Source organism: Melopsittacus undulatus, chromosome 2, assembly GCF_012275295.1.
Source record: "Melopsittacus undulatus isolate bMelUnd1 chromosome 2, bMelUnd1.mat.Z, whole genome shotgun sequence".
NCBI classification, from domain to species: domain Eukaryota; kingdom Metazoa; phylum Chordata; class Aves; order Psittaciformes; family Psittaculidae; genus Melopsittacus; species Melopsittacus undulatus.
Genome location: NC_047528.1, coordinates 99,282,015 through 99,296,844, shown reverse-complemented (window position 1 = coordinate 99,296,844; position 14,830 = coordinate 99,282,015). Strand labels below are relative to the sequence as shown.

The following is a 14,830-nucleotide window of genomic DNA, read 5'->3' as shown; positions in this document are numbered from 1 at the left end:
GCATAGTGTTGGACTGTGCATATGTAATAAGAAGGCAGAATAAGAAGCAGCAAAATGGTCTTCTGTCTGTATAAACCTACCTCTCAGTCTTGCACAGCAGGATTAAATGTAGTTGATTTTACAAAGATAAATCAATAGTTAATGTTTTTATTTTTAAGATTAAGAAAAATATTGCTGTTAATCCATAGAAAAGATGAAGATGGCTAAATATGCTGGGAGCCTCTTGCCTTTATGATGTTTAGAGTACGAAAGAGAGTGTAGATTCTTGTTGACTTTCTGTTCATGTAAACTAATGGTATTTCACACATCTCTGAATACATACTGCTTTTTCTTTCTTTTCTTTTTTTCTGTTGTCAAACCTCCATAGAGGTAATACAAAGCTTTTAAATAATTCCAACAAGATTTGGCATAGAGTTAGTGTAAGTATTTGTTCTGCTAAGCATATTGCTGTTCCATCTACTTTAGCATGTGGCGTCATTTTGCAAGTTCTTGGAGAGCTGACTGATGTTTTACTTATATGTGTGTCAAATCTAATTGCAGTCCCCAACAAAACCTTAGACTTTTAGAAGGGGACTGGATGGGACTAGAAACACTGCTGTCCAGATATTTAAAAGTCTAACTTTTCTCAGATCCTTCACAAGCTGATGACCAAATTTTTGAATGTGCAAAGAGGACTCTATTGAAAACATTAATCATAGTTACATATACATTTTTATTTTCTAGTGGATGTAATTGATAATAAATATTTCACAAATGCATTTAAAAACACATCAGTGACATCCTCAAGTGAGTCACAAAGTGATCGTCTTTACTGGGACTTATATAGAGAAGAGTTTGTATTTGCATTCTAAACATTTGAATACCTTTTGGTCAAAATAGGGAGTCAGTTTTTCACATAATATTACACAGTTTTTTCATAGGATACAGACATTGGTCCAGCTACAATAAAGAAACAAAAATGTCACTTTTCATGCTAGAAAACAAATTACAGATGGGTAACTATCAGGCTTTTTCTCTTTAGCTTTTTCATATTTCTGTTGATAAAGGACTGAGGGTCAACTTCCATTCTCCAATTTTTCTCAAATGTCTTTGAACAACAGTATAACCTGTTAAATACATGGGTTCACATGCTTACCTAGATGGTAGCCAGTAGTAAAATTTGCAAGAAATCCCTTCTTCGTTGTAGATTTGTCCGTAAGGAGAATTACTGTCATCTGATTTGTTGTAGAGAAGACATCTGGCAATGGGTCTTGTCCTGTATATGCAGCTATTCTCCAGGAGAACATGGATATATTTAATCTGCTTTTGTTCTTAGGTATTTCAAAATGTTTTGGGTTTAAAAATACTGCTACCACATGAAAAGTTATTCCCCCAAACACAACTGCTATCAGACTGCAGCGATCAAAGCTCAACCCCAAATTTGACATATCATTATAGAAAAATAAGGTTCAACTAAAAGATTATGCTTCTGTTTGTCCACACAAATGAGCAGTCTTTTTCATCAAGAAGTTAATTTTGTTTGGATTGCATAGAAAGCTAAGTGTGTGCAAACATTTAGGATATATGATGTCACACAGAGTATCCTTTCTCAAGTTTTCCTCCTAATTTCTGAGACCCCAAAATATGAAGAAATGTTGAATAAAATTAGAGAGAGTTAATTTCCTTTATGTTGTATCCAACAGTTTGCTCCAGCAGTCTGATTATATTAATTTTGCATGCTATGGTGTTACTTGCCCAAAAGTAAGGACTTTGGTCCTCTGCCATCTCTGACTTCAACTACATCATAAATATTTTCCAGATCAAAAAACTGAAAATGAAGTTGAATGTTTTTTCCATTTTCAGCATTTAAGTACCACACACCTAGAAAATAATAACACACACACACAAAAATCACCTCTTTATCTGTTACATTTACAAATTCTGGTTGAAGGATTTGAGGGAAGGACACAACTTTGTTAAACTATTAAGATCACCCAAGAGATTTAGAAGACTAAATCTTATCTTTAAAAGCAACTTATGCTATCAACACTCAAAATTCAATTGACTCTCACCTCTAAAACACTTTTGAAAATTGGATTTAGGCTCTTAAGACACACACATGCATTTTTTTATGATTTATTACAACTGTGAGTTTCCCTAAAGCAGCAAAGCTAACTCTTTTGTAACTGTGAAAATGTGACAGTCTTGTCACTAAAGACTTATTTGATAGTAAGATAATTTCTATAATAAATCAGTCACAGAAGCCTGCCTTTCAAGTGTGATGTCTTTTTTAGAGTAGAAGTGTTTCCTTCTGTTTAGCCTATCCTTTACAATATTTAATCTATGTAAGTGTAGATGCTATCAAAATCTTCTGAAGAAAGTAAAAAAAAAAAAAGAAAAGAAAGAAATCAAACCAAATTGTTTTATTATCTGTTCAGGGAATGAAAAACATTTTCTCAGTAGTAGAAATCTCATTTGAGAGCTTGTGAAATTAATACCTGGAAATCAGAGCTATAACTCAAATGAGACAGAAACACAAAATTACAACCTTTGTGATTAGCAGCACAACACAATTCTCTAGTGAAAGGTGAAGTAATAAATAATTAAAATTTCATTAAAAAGTAATGACAGAGTTCTGTTCCCTGTTTCATCTGTCAACAGCACATAGCGTACCACCATGTAACATTTTCACTTTTGCCAGCTGTAGCTTAATCTATATCAAGTAGCATTAGTACAGTAATGAAGACTTTCATAGAGCCATAGAATCATAGAATGGTTTGGGTTGAAAGGGATCTTAAAGAATGTCTAGTTCCAACCCTCCCCCTGCTATGGGCAGAGATACTTTCCACTAAACTAGGTTGTTCCAGGCCCCATTCAGTCTGGCTTTGAGCACTTCAAGGGATGGGGCATCTGCCAGTTCTTGGATCAACCTGTTACAGTGTCTCACCACCCTCACAGTAAAGAATTTCCTTCTTATACTTCATATAAATCTACCTTCTTTCAGTTTAAAGCCATTACCCCTTGTCCTATCACTACTTATTCTTACATAAAGTCCCTCTCTAACTTCCAGGTACTGAAAGGATGCAATAAGTTCTCCCCAGAGCCTTCCCTTTTCCAGGCTGAACAAGCCAAAATCTCTCAGCCTGTCTTCATAGGAGAGATGCTCCTGCCCTCTGATCATCAGTACTTTTCACTGGTGTGAAACACTTATAAAGTGTTATAAAGTGTAGAAACACTTTATAAAGAGAGGATCCCTTGCAAAATGCATACACACATTCTTTGGCCCTAGAAAAGCTTAGCTATTTAACAGAAGAGATGATGACATTAACCTGGAGGATATGTTGAGGTATAATGGTAAAATGGGGATGTTCAGCACCTTGTCTGTTGTTACATTGACATAAAGATATTTGACGTAATAGCCATGACAGAGCTGGCCTGTCTGAACCCATTCCAAAGGATTATGCTGGTCTTCATCACTTTTTAATCAACTGGAACATGATTCCTCAAATTCTGCTAAAAGCCATCGATTCTTCAGTTAAAAGATCCCACTGTATATAGCTTACATTTTTTTGTTTGATGGCATCTCATTTAGGAAAGCAGATTTAGTATGTCTACTTTTTATATAGCTAAACTTTTTTTTGGAAAGTTGGAGAAAAATGACTTACAAGAAGCTTGATTAGGGTAATTGTTTGGAAAGTTTTCAGAACTGAAGGTACTGTTTGGCTCCCAGAGTTCAACCGGCCCTCCACAGTCAGCTGTAAAAGAAAACATTTCAAAAATGTAATTAGCCTACTGCTTACTTTTGCAATCTGTTGTTTAAAAGATAGGAAAAAAATAATTTTATGAAGAGGATATTCAAGCTAACTTCATCACTGTAAGGATAAGAGTTGCAGTGATATTTAGCCTGAAGAATGAGTTGTGAGAAGCCAACACTCTGGTAAGGACACAGAGCATTGAAGAAATAAGGTTTCTAAGAAATTCACTGTTCTTATTAGTTACAGTGTCTAAGGCCTGCTGACCCATGCTGTCAGTGCTGTAGTGTTACAGCTATAGTTCTTATATTGCTATTTGTGAAGTGCTAGCGCTCAGATGCACAACTGTATTCATGATCATGCCATGAGAAGTCTTCCCCGTGTAGTTAGGGGAAGGATACAGTCTGTCTTTCATTTGGTGATTATTGGTCTGCTGTGCACATGGCAGAAAATATAATAAAATAATGTGATACATTCTTTAATAAATTATAATCAACTGTGTAATTTACTATTACATTTATAGAAAAGCTAGAAAATGTCAAAGAAACAGATGAAAGTCCCCCCCAAATCTAACCTATTTATGCACTTAGCTTTTATGCCTTGCTTACTATCTGATTCATCTTCTTGCAGCATTACCTGATAGCCAAGTATAAAGCACATTTTGTCATGTAGCAAATAAGATTTATTGCAAAAAACCCATTATACTGTCATTTTGATTTCATCAGGACTCAAAAACTTTTAGTTAAACCTTGTAAATGGTAAAAGTGGCCATTTGCTTTTTCTTTGAAACAACTGCTCCAATAAGAACTACTTTTTTTCTTATTGACATCTTTATTATAAACATGTATATGCACTTATACATAAAACCAAATAAAATGTATTTACAAGCAAATATTGTAGATATGCATGTACAGATACATGCACTCACACAGACATCTAACTGTACTTTATTTACTCAATATTCTCTTTCAATATATAGTTTAGATGGCAGTTTACATCCAAAGTATGCAGCTTCCCATTCCAAAACTTCACTTCACATTGAGAAATATTATTTATTTTTAGTTCAGCTGTACCATCTTAATGAACTTTGGTGTTTTCCCACTTCTTTTGTTTAAAATTGCTTTATTCAAAAATAAACAGTGCTCCTTCACCTATTTCAGGAATTAGGAGTTAAGGCAAAAGAAATTTACTTTTTCAAATTTTGTTTTGTTTATTATTTGAATTAAAATAGATTTTTTTTTTTAACTTTCAGAATTTGGCTAAGCTTCAACATTTTCCCCTTGTCCACACATTACAGCTGAAATTTTGCGTTTCATTATGCTTTATCAGTATTCCATAATCTGAACCTCTTGGTTGGAGACCACATAATCTGCAAGTCCTACTGAGTTTGCCCATTGAATCACACTTCATGGAAGCTCCTATATATATATACAGGAAAGATTTGAATTTTATCACTTCATCACAACAACCATGCCACAGAACTTTCTATTTCACCACATCACTCCTGGCAAGAAAAAGACAAACTCTTGTGAGGAAAAGGAACTGCCAACAATAACACACTGATTAACGAGTATATTAGGTTTCAGTTACAGTGCACAATCAGGACTACCTGCAAATACAGTTAACAACAAATAAATATTATATTGGCTTTTTTTATAGAACATTATTGCATGTACAAACAGACACAACTATTGTAAAGCTTCATAAAAAACATATGACTCCTAGTCAGTGTAATCTGATAATACGAGCAGAACAAACATTCTTAATAGCAAAACAGGTGCAATTTATGATGAAATATGATCTCGTGTTGACTACATGTAAGCCACATTAGCAATTATCTTTTTTCTCTTACATGGAAAAACTAATTTATTTTACTAATGCATGGAAAAAAAATGTTTTAATAATTTTTGGTGATCTTTAAACACAAATTTATATGGAGTTATTAATACAGCTGTCACTTGTTAAAAACCAAATAGTAATCAGCACAAATGATCTTGTTTTTTTCATTGAGCATAATAGACAATTTTTCTCAGCACTGAAGAAAATGACATATGACCTATTCATAAAGAAAATCCTCTGTGTATTGGCCAAGATTTTAATTTATTTTGACATATACATCTTAAATGTGTAATCTACACTGTAATTTCCACACTGTTGTTTGTGTTAAAAGACAGGTTATAAATGAATATGAAGATGAAAGCAGTCTTTGTTTTAGATGAAAGTGTAAGCTGACAGTCTTGTGCAAAAGACAAAAGCAAATCCAGCTTCTCTATCGCACCACCAAAGATTTGGTTTTACTTTTCAATGAGCTTTTGTGGCACTGTGAATGATGCCAGTGCCTCTTACTAAAGCTCTAAGTCTAGCAGAAGAAATTGGCTTAGCTCACATTCTTTTATCTCTTGTTTATAGACATGACATTTGTATTGAAACCATTAGTGTTAGGAAGCTTACACCACATCCATCAAAGTAATTGCATGCTTCTTTGAAGATGACTGATAACATTCACTATTTTTTAGCAGGTTACAGACAGCATATACATAGCATACCTCAGTAAAGCTATGCAAACAAGTTAGTTTTCCCTCAGCAACAGCTTAGCCTGAGCTATCGTATCATATAGAACAGTATGGATCCTCTGTAATCTGGTTGAAAAGGAGTTATATGCTATGTGATCACTTCCTTCTTTTGAATATTAAAACTTGATCACCATATTTGGGGTAGAGCCCTATAGTTTAAGTGACATTTCTCTTGTGTTTTGACAGCAGCACTCAGCAACTATTTATCACAGGGTCGTTAATACCACTAATCATTAGACTGACGCTAACTTGTGAGGTGTGTTTACCCACAGCACCTGAAAGATGGCTGGAGGTGGCAGACATCAACACTATTACTTTTATGAAAACTGCAATTAAATTCCAAAACTGACTTTGATGATTTATGACTGAAATTACTAGTGTTATTAAAATTTACTTTTGCTGATAGAGACATCTTATTGAACCCTCCCATGTCTCAAGATGGAGCTCCAAAACCAGAATTTTGCTCTTATATTTAGAAGGTTTTGGTTTCTTATCTGTCCTGATGCAGTAAATTTAAAGGAAATAGATTTGATAGAATGACAATATTAGTACACAGTACTTCAACATAAACTTCAAATTCTGCCTTACCACAAGTAGTAGCTACCCAAGGCAAAATTGAAGAAATCAGGCTTCAGTTTTGACAGATTCAATAATTCATGGAAATACTGAAACCTCTCATTAGATAAAGAAGTGGAAAGAGTCTCTTGATTGCTTTCTGGGTTTTCTTTTTGTCCACTTATTTCCTCCAAAACCAGAATTGTGATTGTGTCCTTTCTGTTTCCCTATTTAAATTTTAATAAAGCAAATATTGCTTTATTTTATGTCATCAGATACAGTAGGAATAACTGTATGGCCAAATGCATTTTGGAAAGAACTCATTCATTGTGATAATACCTCCATTTTGGGTATTAGACATTCACATAGATCATGCTCCACCCTTAAACCATTCTTGCACTGTTTTATAGATTCATTCCCCTAAATGTGGGAGTTTTCAGTGTGCATGTGTTCTAAGACCTTGGTGAATAGATACTTCTAGTGATATTTTCATGTGACTTTGCTCATTCTCTTGCTATCCTGATACATTTTTTATCATTCAAATATAGAAGTTATAATCTTCCTTCTTCTTCGTCTTCATTTCTCTTCAGTGGCTTTCTGGAAGCTTTAATAATTAAAGCTTTTAGAGGCAATTTTTTAATTATTTCATTATTCTCCAGGCTTCAAGTTTTGGAAGATACTGTACTGATATTAGCTTAAGCTGTGAATCTACCAGACCTGTTACTATCAACAAAGTCTTAGGCAGAGAATCTGACCCCTAGTATGTTATCCTGAAGATAATGTTATAATGCTGAAGAGAGATTTTTATAAAACTGAAGGCAGAAAATTCTGAATCCCTCATACTGAAATACTAATAGAAATGGCAATCAATTAACTGTAATTTAGTGTTTACTTACTAGGAACTGAAGGGACAGCAGTAACAGATGGAATCACAGTTGGCTCTACATAAATACTATCATTACACTTCCCCTTTGTCAGGCCAATGTCATCCACGGCAATATCACTGAGTCCGGGTCTTTTAAAGGCATCAAAAATAACCTGAAAAAAAGAAATAGAATTTTATATTTTAATTAAATATTTTTCACCTTCCTATGCTGAATCATTTAGTCTTCTTTCTTGATTGCTCTTATTTCCACTGTAGCCTACATTGGTGCATCACTCAAAGAAGGGCATCAAGGAAAAAACAGAATTCCTTGCAAAAAAAAATCCAGCACCATGCCAACTGAGTGGATCATTCTTAAGACTGCAGGAACTCTTCATATAAATGATGAACATGATTCAGTAACTTTACTTTTTATATATAAATACATGCAATTTTTGAAATGCAAAGCAGTCCAAACTTCTAATCCAATGGCATATCTCCATGAAAAACTGAAATTGATCTCATTTGTTAATATCCACAGATCTAAAGTAATCCTGCTACCAAGGAATTTGTGCTGGTGAAATACAGCTAGGTATAGTACTCTTTCTGAGATCATAAAACACACATTTGCTGGAAATCTGGTGCAGCCAGGTCACAGATGCATTTACTTTCTTAGATAGTAAATGTCTCTTTCTGGCAGTGGTTTTGCATCAATCAAAACTACTATAGCAAGGCAAGGTATCCCAAATACCTATAAAAATAAATTGTTTTCAATAGAGAGTTGCTGATGGAATTATCTAGCAGAAGCCTCCTCCTTTTGTTTACAGATAGATTGAGTTGTTTTTTGACCATGCAGCATCAAATACATTTTCATCTGGAACACACTTTCAGTGCATGATTCTGCAATCAATTAGTGAAAGTATTGCTTCAGATTCTGAAGTAATTTAATTTAAATATTCTCATGCCTAAATGCTTCACATCACATTGACTTTTGAAATTATAACCTCCACTTCAGATTTTGATAGGCTTTAAACACCACTGTTTTGTTGAAAGCTTTCTGTTGTGATAACACTGATTGTCCCATGGTAATGTTAAGGTTTTCTGGTTTCCACAAAAGTAATACTTCAAATTCCAGAGTAGGGAAGAAGGAAGTGGGATGGCAATTCAAATGGAGACTCTAGTCTTCTGCATGCTAGCATGTATTAGTATATAGTACTAGGTATTATCTTTGAAGCTGTGGATTGTTGGGTTAATTTGGCAGAAAATTAACTATCTGTTTAGCTAAAATAAATTTAAAAAAAAAGTAGTAATTTTACGAACCTTAAAGTCAGATGATTCATTTAAAGTTATTTGTCCATAATTCCAGTTGTTCCCATAGTTTCCTTTTTTCTCAAAAATGATCTTTTCCAAACCATACACATTACTTACGCTCACTCTTAAACAATAAACATTAGCACCATACATGAAATACCTAGAGGGATAGCAGCAATTTTGGTGTTATTAGAACAGAGTGAGTTTTCATAAAAAAAAAATCAAGCTTTTTTTAAATGGTTTTATGGAATTAGGACTAATTTGTAGTTAGCATGAAAATAAAATGAATCATATGATTAGATTATACCTGAAACTTTTATTTGGTACTGGCTATATTTTCTGAAGAGGCCTAGATAAGCTTCATGACAAGAAATATTTCAGGGATTCTTAATATAGTTTCTGTATAGAAGTGAATATTTGATCCAGGGTGAAAAAGAAAATGCATTAAAATTAACTGCAAGAATCAAACCTATAAAGGAGTCAAAGTTGCAGGCCTGGAGTTGAGACTGACCATGGAAATCCAAACAGAAACAGGTGTGTATTCCTGGCACACTGATTTGGGTTAATATTATATATGAAGAAAGCTATTTGGTTTTATTCTTAAGCAAAGTATATATTTAGGTATTATGTAGGAATACCAAAAGCTTAGACAAGATAAATTTGAAGAGTTCAAAGGCAGACTCAGAATCCGGACTCTCTCTTCTCTGAATGCATGTTCTATGGGTGTTGAAATATAAAATCCTGCAAGATAATGAGGACATTTTAGTTAGAATTACCACTTTTTTTTTAATGAGAGGTTTTACATTTTAAATAATAATAATTATTATTATGATTATTATAATATTAAGTACAAGTAGTGTTGCATGACTTGGAAGATTTCTGACACAATAAATGTGAATGATTACCACCAGTTATATTCATCAGTCAATGACAAATTAAAATGAGCTTTTAAGCTTGTTGGACACTCCACAGAACTAGACATGAAATGAGAAACCAGTCCTTTTGAAGTCAGTGGGAGATCTGCCTTTTATGTAGTGAGGACAGCAATTCGCATGAGCAATTTCTATTTAGTTTATAAAAACGTCTTCCAGTTTGGCACTGCTTGTGATTTTAAAGAAGAATTTCCTGGAATTTTTATAAATTTTTTACACATAAAATTTTTCATGCAAAATATGGGTTGCATACTGAGGGGGTGAGAGAATGAATACACAAATATTTCATAGTAAGGTGAAGCATTTTAAACAAGAAAATTGGGAGGTTAGCTTTTTCTGAGTTAATTCCTTGCAGCTGGGAATTTGGACTTCTGCTGCCATATGGAAATATAATGTTAGTCCAAGCTACAGAAACATCGTGATTTGTCACAAGAAAAGCAAAATTAGGCAGAGTTAAAAGTCCTAAAATAAAAACCTTGGTTTATTGACATCATGGATTTAATCTTAGATTTTATCCTATAAAATTTTGATTGGTCTATCACATAACATATGCAAATATTATATTCACAGAATCTAAAAATAAATGCAATGATATAATTTAAATTATATATACTTTATTCTGTAATTTATACTTCTAGATTAGCTAGCTTTTTAAAGTACTTGACAAGTAGTCTGAAATCTGAATCAGGCCTTTCACTTCCTGTGTTGACTAAGAATGCACTCTTGCATAGAATACATATAGCTATTCCAAGAGCCAAATTAATTTAATTAGTTTTAGGTGGACTGACAAATCAGATGAGAAAGATAGGGTTTCCTTTTGAAGCAGAAAAAAAAATTTTGAGTCTAATTCTGGGATAGGCAGTCATGATACACATATATGAAATCTGATTCATATCAATATGTCTCTAATTAAAGCACACATCAGATATGATCACTTACAATTAAGTCATTTCACTATGGCAGTTGCTGGAGTGTTTGTGGGTTTTGTACATGTTTTAAGTTATTGTGTTTGGTGTGCAATTCTAACTGGGGACACAAATGCCCTCTGTATCCTGCAGGTTAACTTTATGTTAGATCACAATTATTCTGTGACAACCATGATGTCACCTGTAGATAGGGATGAAATAGAAGTGATTTCCCTTGAAGGTAACTATGCTTGTTTTTTTCCTTAAGGTAAACATGCAGTTATCTGACCTATAAAACTGTTACATAATAGAAATCTCTTTCTCAGATAAGGCACTTTGTCATACTGTTAACATTGACACTTTTCAATACTTCACACTTTAATCCCTTTATATATTTATTTCTTCTTTTAGTTTTGGTATATTTCCACAAGACGACAACCAGCACCATGAAACGTTTTGTCTGGTGGCTCACCTTTATGGCAGAATAAAATTACATCTTGATAATACCACTATGAAGAATCCAATGTATAGTGATATAAGCTAAATCAAGCTTTTCCTTTTTAGCTGTAAGCAACTTGTATTTGATCTTACCTGACATGTTGCCAAATGTATGATCAAAATCAGGACCACTCATAGGGGGAAAAACAGGACCCTGAATTCTCTCCCAGTCTGAATCATCATCTAAATCTTGTATCCAGTAACAAAAGCTTTCTTCAAAAGTGCAATTGATTTTCTCATAATCTGGGAAAAAGAACCTCTAGTAAATAAAGATGACAGAGATGTGAAGTGTTTTCATAGAATTATGCAAGGTGACAAGTATTTTTAAATCTGTTTGAAAACTGGAGCTCAGTGACTCAATTTCATCTATGCAATGCAACATAATTACTCAAATAAATTTGCCATTTGTACTTGTTAACAAAGCACTATTGCTGAAGGTGGCTCTATATGCTCTTGCATTCATTCATCAACCTTCTTTTTTGATCCTTTGCCAGTAATGTGTAGTGGGAACAAGAAAGGACCCTTTGCTTAGTTAATACAAAGGGCTAATCCTGTTCTTTTCCTCTTTTCTTTGCCAAGGCCTGGATTGCTTCAGCTGAAAGGGCCCACCACCAGAGCTGAGTGCTCACATGAGTGCTGTGTTCCATTTAAAACGGATGTTCCTCTCCTTGTCCTTCTCCTTTACTCCTTCTTTGCTCACATGTATTTACTGCAACATCCTAATCACTTTGCTTCTCATGATATTTTGCTCAATGTTTTTTCATGGTGCCCTGGAGAGCAAGTCTTCCACATAACAAGAGCTTGCTGGCACTCTGGATATTTCCTGAACCATATCCCTTCCCAGTCACATCCCCTATTCACATCCTGATTAAAATATAGCAGCTGAAGAAGCCTTCACTTGTCCAATCTGCATGTAATTTTTTCCTCAACTACCAAAAAACACTAATTCATGAGTCACGTTGGTTTTTTTTGGTTGTCACTGTAGATTTGTTACATCTGGACTTATTTCCAGTGCCTATTTACTGAAGCAGGAATTTTCCTGAATGTTAATTTTACCATTTGGAACTACTATTTGTGGCAACAATTCAGGCCATCAGAAACCCTGGTGAGCAGGTACTATCAGGTGATAACAGAATAATGATTAGTGTCAGTGATTCAACAGTGTTAATTAGCAAACAAAGTAGCTGAGAAGAATCTGATGGAGATATGGCCCAATTAACTTTGTAAGGCATCACCCTACTGCTAGATACAGGCCTGTAAAACTGTGGACTGAAATCAACAATTTTATCTATAAAATAGTATGAAATTTCACAAAGTGGATTTAATTAGTAGACTGAGGCCAGAAAATACTGCTTCCTTTTTCATCTCCATTTTGTCAAACTGCAAATACACTTTCACCAAGCTTTCAGGATAAAAAAAACCACACACACACTGAAGTATAAAACCACACAAAAAAAGAACACTTACTGCTTAGTTCATTTGCATTAAATGTAGAGTATGTTGCATTAAAGCCATTGTAATTTTCAGAATGATCTGATATAAACAGTGCTGTAGCCTCATGAGAAAAAATGTAAATTGTCTCAGGATTAGTCCCTGACAGAGAAGCTGAGGACAAATAAAGAATCATACAGTCAGAGAGGAAACAATCCCATGCACATTAAAATCCCCAGTGGTGTCATAAAAATACAGTGGATTAGCTTTTTGAGTCTTAAAGAATGCTTTCCCTCTTGAACTGTGATCCTGCCTACAGTACCTTCATAACTCTGAAGTAATTTAGTTGTTTGGCTACCATATAAGTATTCTGCATATCCCATCTCTCATAGCTCCTTCAGTACACATATTCAATACTACAGATTTCATATCCATGCTTGTTATGCTGTAAAAGTTTTCAAAATTTACAGGTATGCACTCTGAAACTCTAAAATCACAGGATTGATTACATAATTTGGTGATGCTATGCTTGTAATGAATTTCAGGGGGTACTGCAGTACTCCCAGCAGTTTCAGTTTAGATGCTTTCGTTTTATGTTACTGTGTGTGATGTTATGTGCTCTTCTGCAATATATTTTCCATAAAAAATGGACACTACAAGACCATGGCTCTGATCAAGTTATCAAATTGTTCAAATAAGATATAAACTCAAGCAGATTTCTTAATATATTATGGAATAATTTATCTGGTCACTTTGTATACTAAATGTATACAAAATGTACACTAAATTTATACTAAATGTATACAAAGTATTCAGATATTTATACTGAGATCAATTGCCTAACAGGGTAACTTTAGGCAAATGCATTCTTCTATTTAAACCTACGCATACCATTTTTTTCACTTCAAAATGCTTATTTTACCACTTAGATTTTATTAATGGAAAATTAATATTATCCCAAAAATAACCTTACCTCTTAAAATCTTGTTTTGTCCTATACCTTCAAAAATATATAAATTGTCTGCATATTTTTGTGTTTCAAAGGAAGTGAAGTTCAGTTTAATGGATAGCCCTTGAGGCACCCTAAGATAACAAGAGAAAAATAAACCTCAAAAATGAAATTCATGTTGTAGTAATCTTTTTTTTCTTTTTTTTTTTTTTGACTGCAGTAAGCTCATTGTGTGATTCAATGATGTTAAATTCAGAAAGAATGTGAAATTACATTAATCAAGATTAGTAATCTATTTGGTTAATTTCTAGTTTGTAAAATTACCAAAGGTATGGGCCATAAACCTTTTATAACAGTGTAAGTACTCCTTTACTTAGTGTAGTTAACTGTATTTTGGGAACTGAATCTTCTAAATTCTAGAATGAGATATTCATCTGAGCAGCTTTTTAAGTTTTGGGGTTTTTTTTTTAGGGTTGGGGTTTTTTCCCCTCCTGCATTTCATTAATATACAATTACTTTTTAATACATTACAGATAGATAACATCTCATTGCTCAGGTAGACTTCCTAAGGTCAGAGAATAGATATCACAGTATCAATAAGAACAACAACAAATTAAAATGTCTCTCCTGAAAGTACAAAATAATGTCTCTTATGACAAAACAAGGATTCGCATGAAGATTTGAAGATCTCAAATCCACTCTTTGGGAACGTATTATCAAACCTAACGATCACCCTGCAAGTTTAATAACAAAAGTCATTTTAACAAAAGTATAAAAAATTCTGTTTATTTTGCTGATGCTATGTTCTTTCCATAAGCTATATTTAAGCAGCTCTCCCATTGCCTTTCCAATAAACATGTATGGTAGTCCAAATTCTACAACTCTATCATCACAATCCATTTCCATTTAGCTTCCTATACCATGACTTGTTGTTTCCTGGAATTGAGAGACGCAGTGAAGGATAGCTTTTCAACAGCAACCTGCTGGTGCTTATCAATACCGGTTAGTACAGGAGCATGAAGTAAATATTTGAATATTTGTATTTGTCCTTTTTTTAGTTATATATTTCTCTATAGGAAAAAT

At 33.7% G+C, this 14,830-nt stretch overlaps 1 protein-coding gene across 1 annotated transcript in view; it reads right to left on the bottom strand.

The window, feature by feature from the left end:
• The window catches only part of TMPRSS15 (transmembrane serine protease 15), a 54,762-nt gene that overhangs the window by 19,376 nt on the left and 20,556 nt on the right, over positions 1 to 14,830 (bottom strand). Inside the window, exons 11-19 of the mRNA XM_031051401.2 lie at positions 13,772 to 13,881; positions 12,835 to 12,972; positions 11,461 to 11,610; positions 9,671 to 9,773; positions 9,042 to 9,192; positions 7,756 to 7,897; positions 3,645 to 3,734; positions 1,735 to 1,860; positions 1,136 to 1,267 (exon numbers count right to left, since the gene is read on the bottom strand). Coding sequence (XP_030907261.2) covers positions 1,136 to 1,267; positions 1,735 to 1,860; positions 3,645 to 3,734; positions 7,756 to 7,897; positions 9,042 to 9,192; positions 9,671 to 9,773; positions 11,461 to 11,610; positions 12,835 to 12,972; positions 13,772 to 13,881 — 1,142 coding nt within the window. The remainder of the gene's footprint in view (positions 1 to 1,135; positions 1,268 to 1,734; positions 1,861 to 3,644; positions 3,735 to 7,755; positions 7,898 to 9,041; positions 9,193 to 9,670; positions 9,774 to 11,460; positions 11,611 to 12,834; positions 12,973 to 13,771; positions 13,882 to 14,830) is intronic.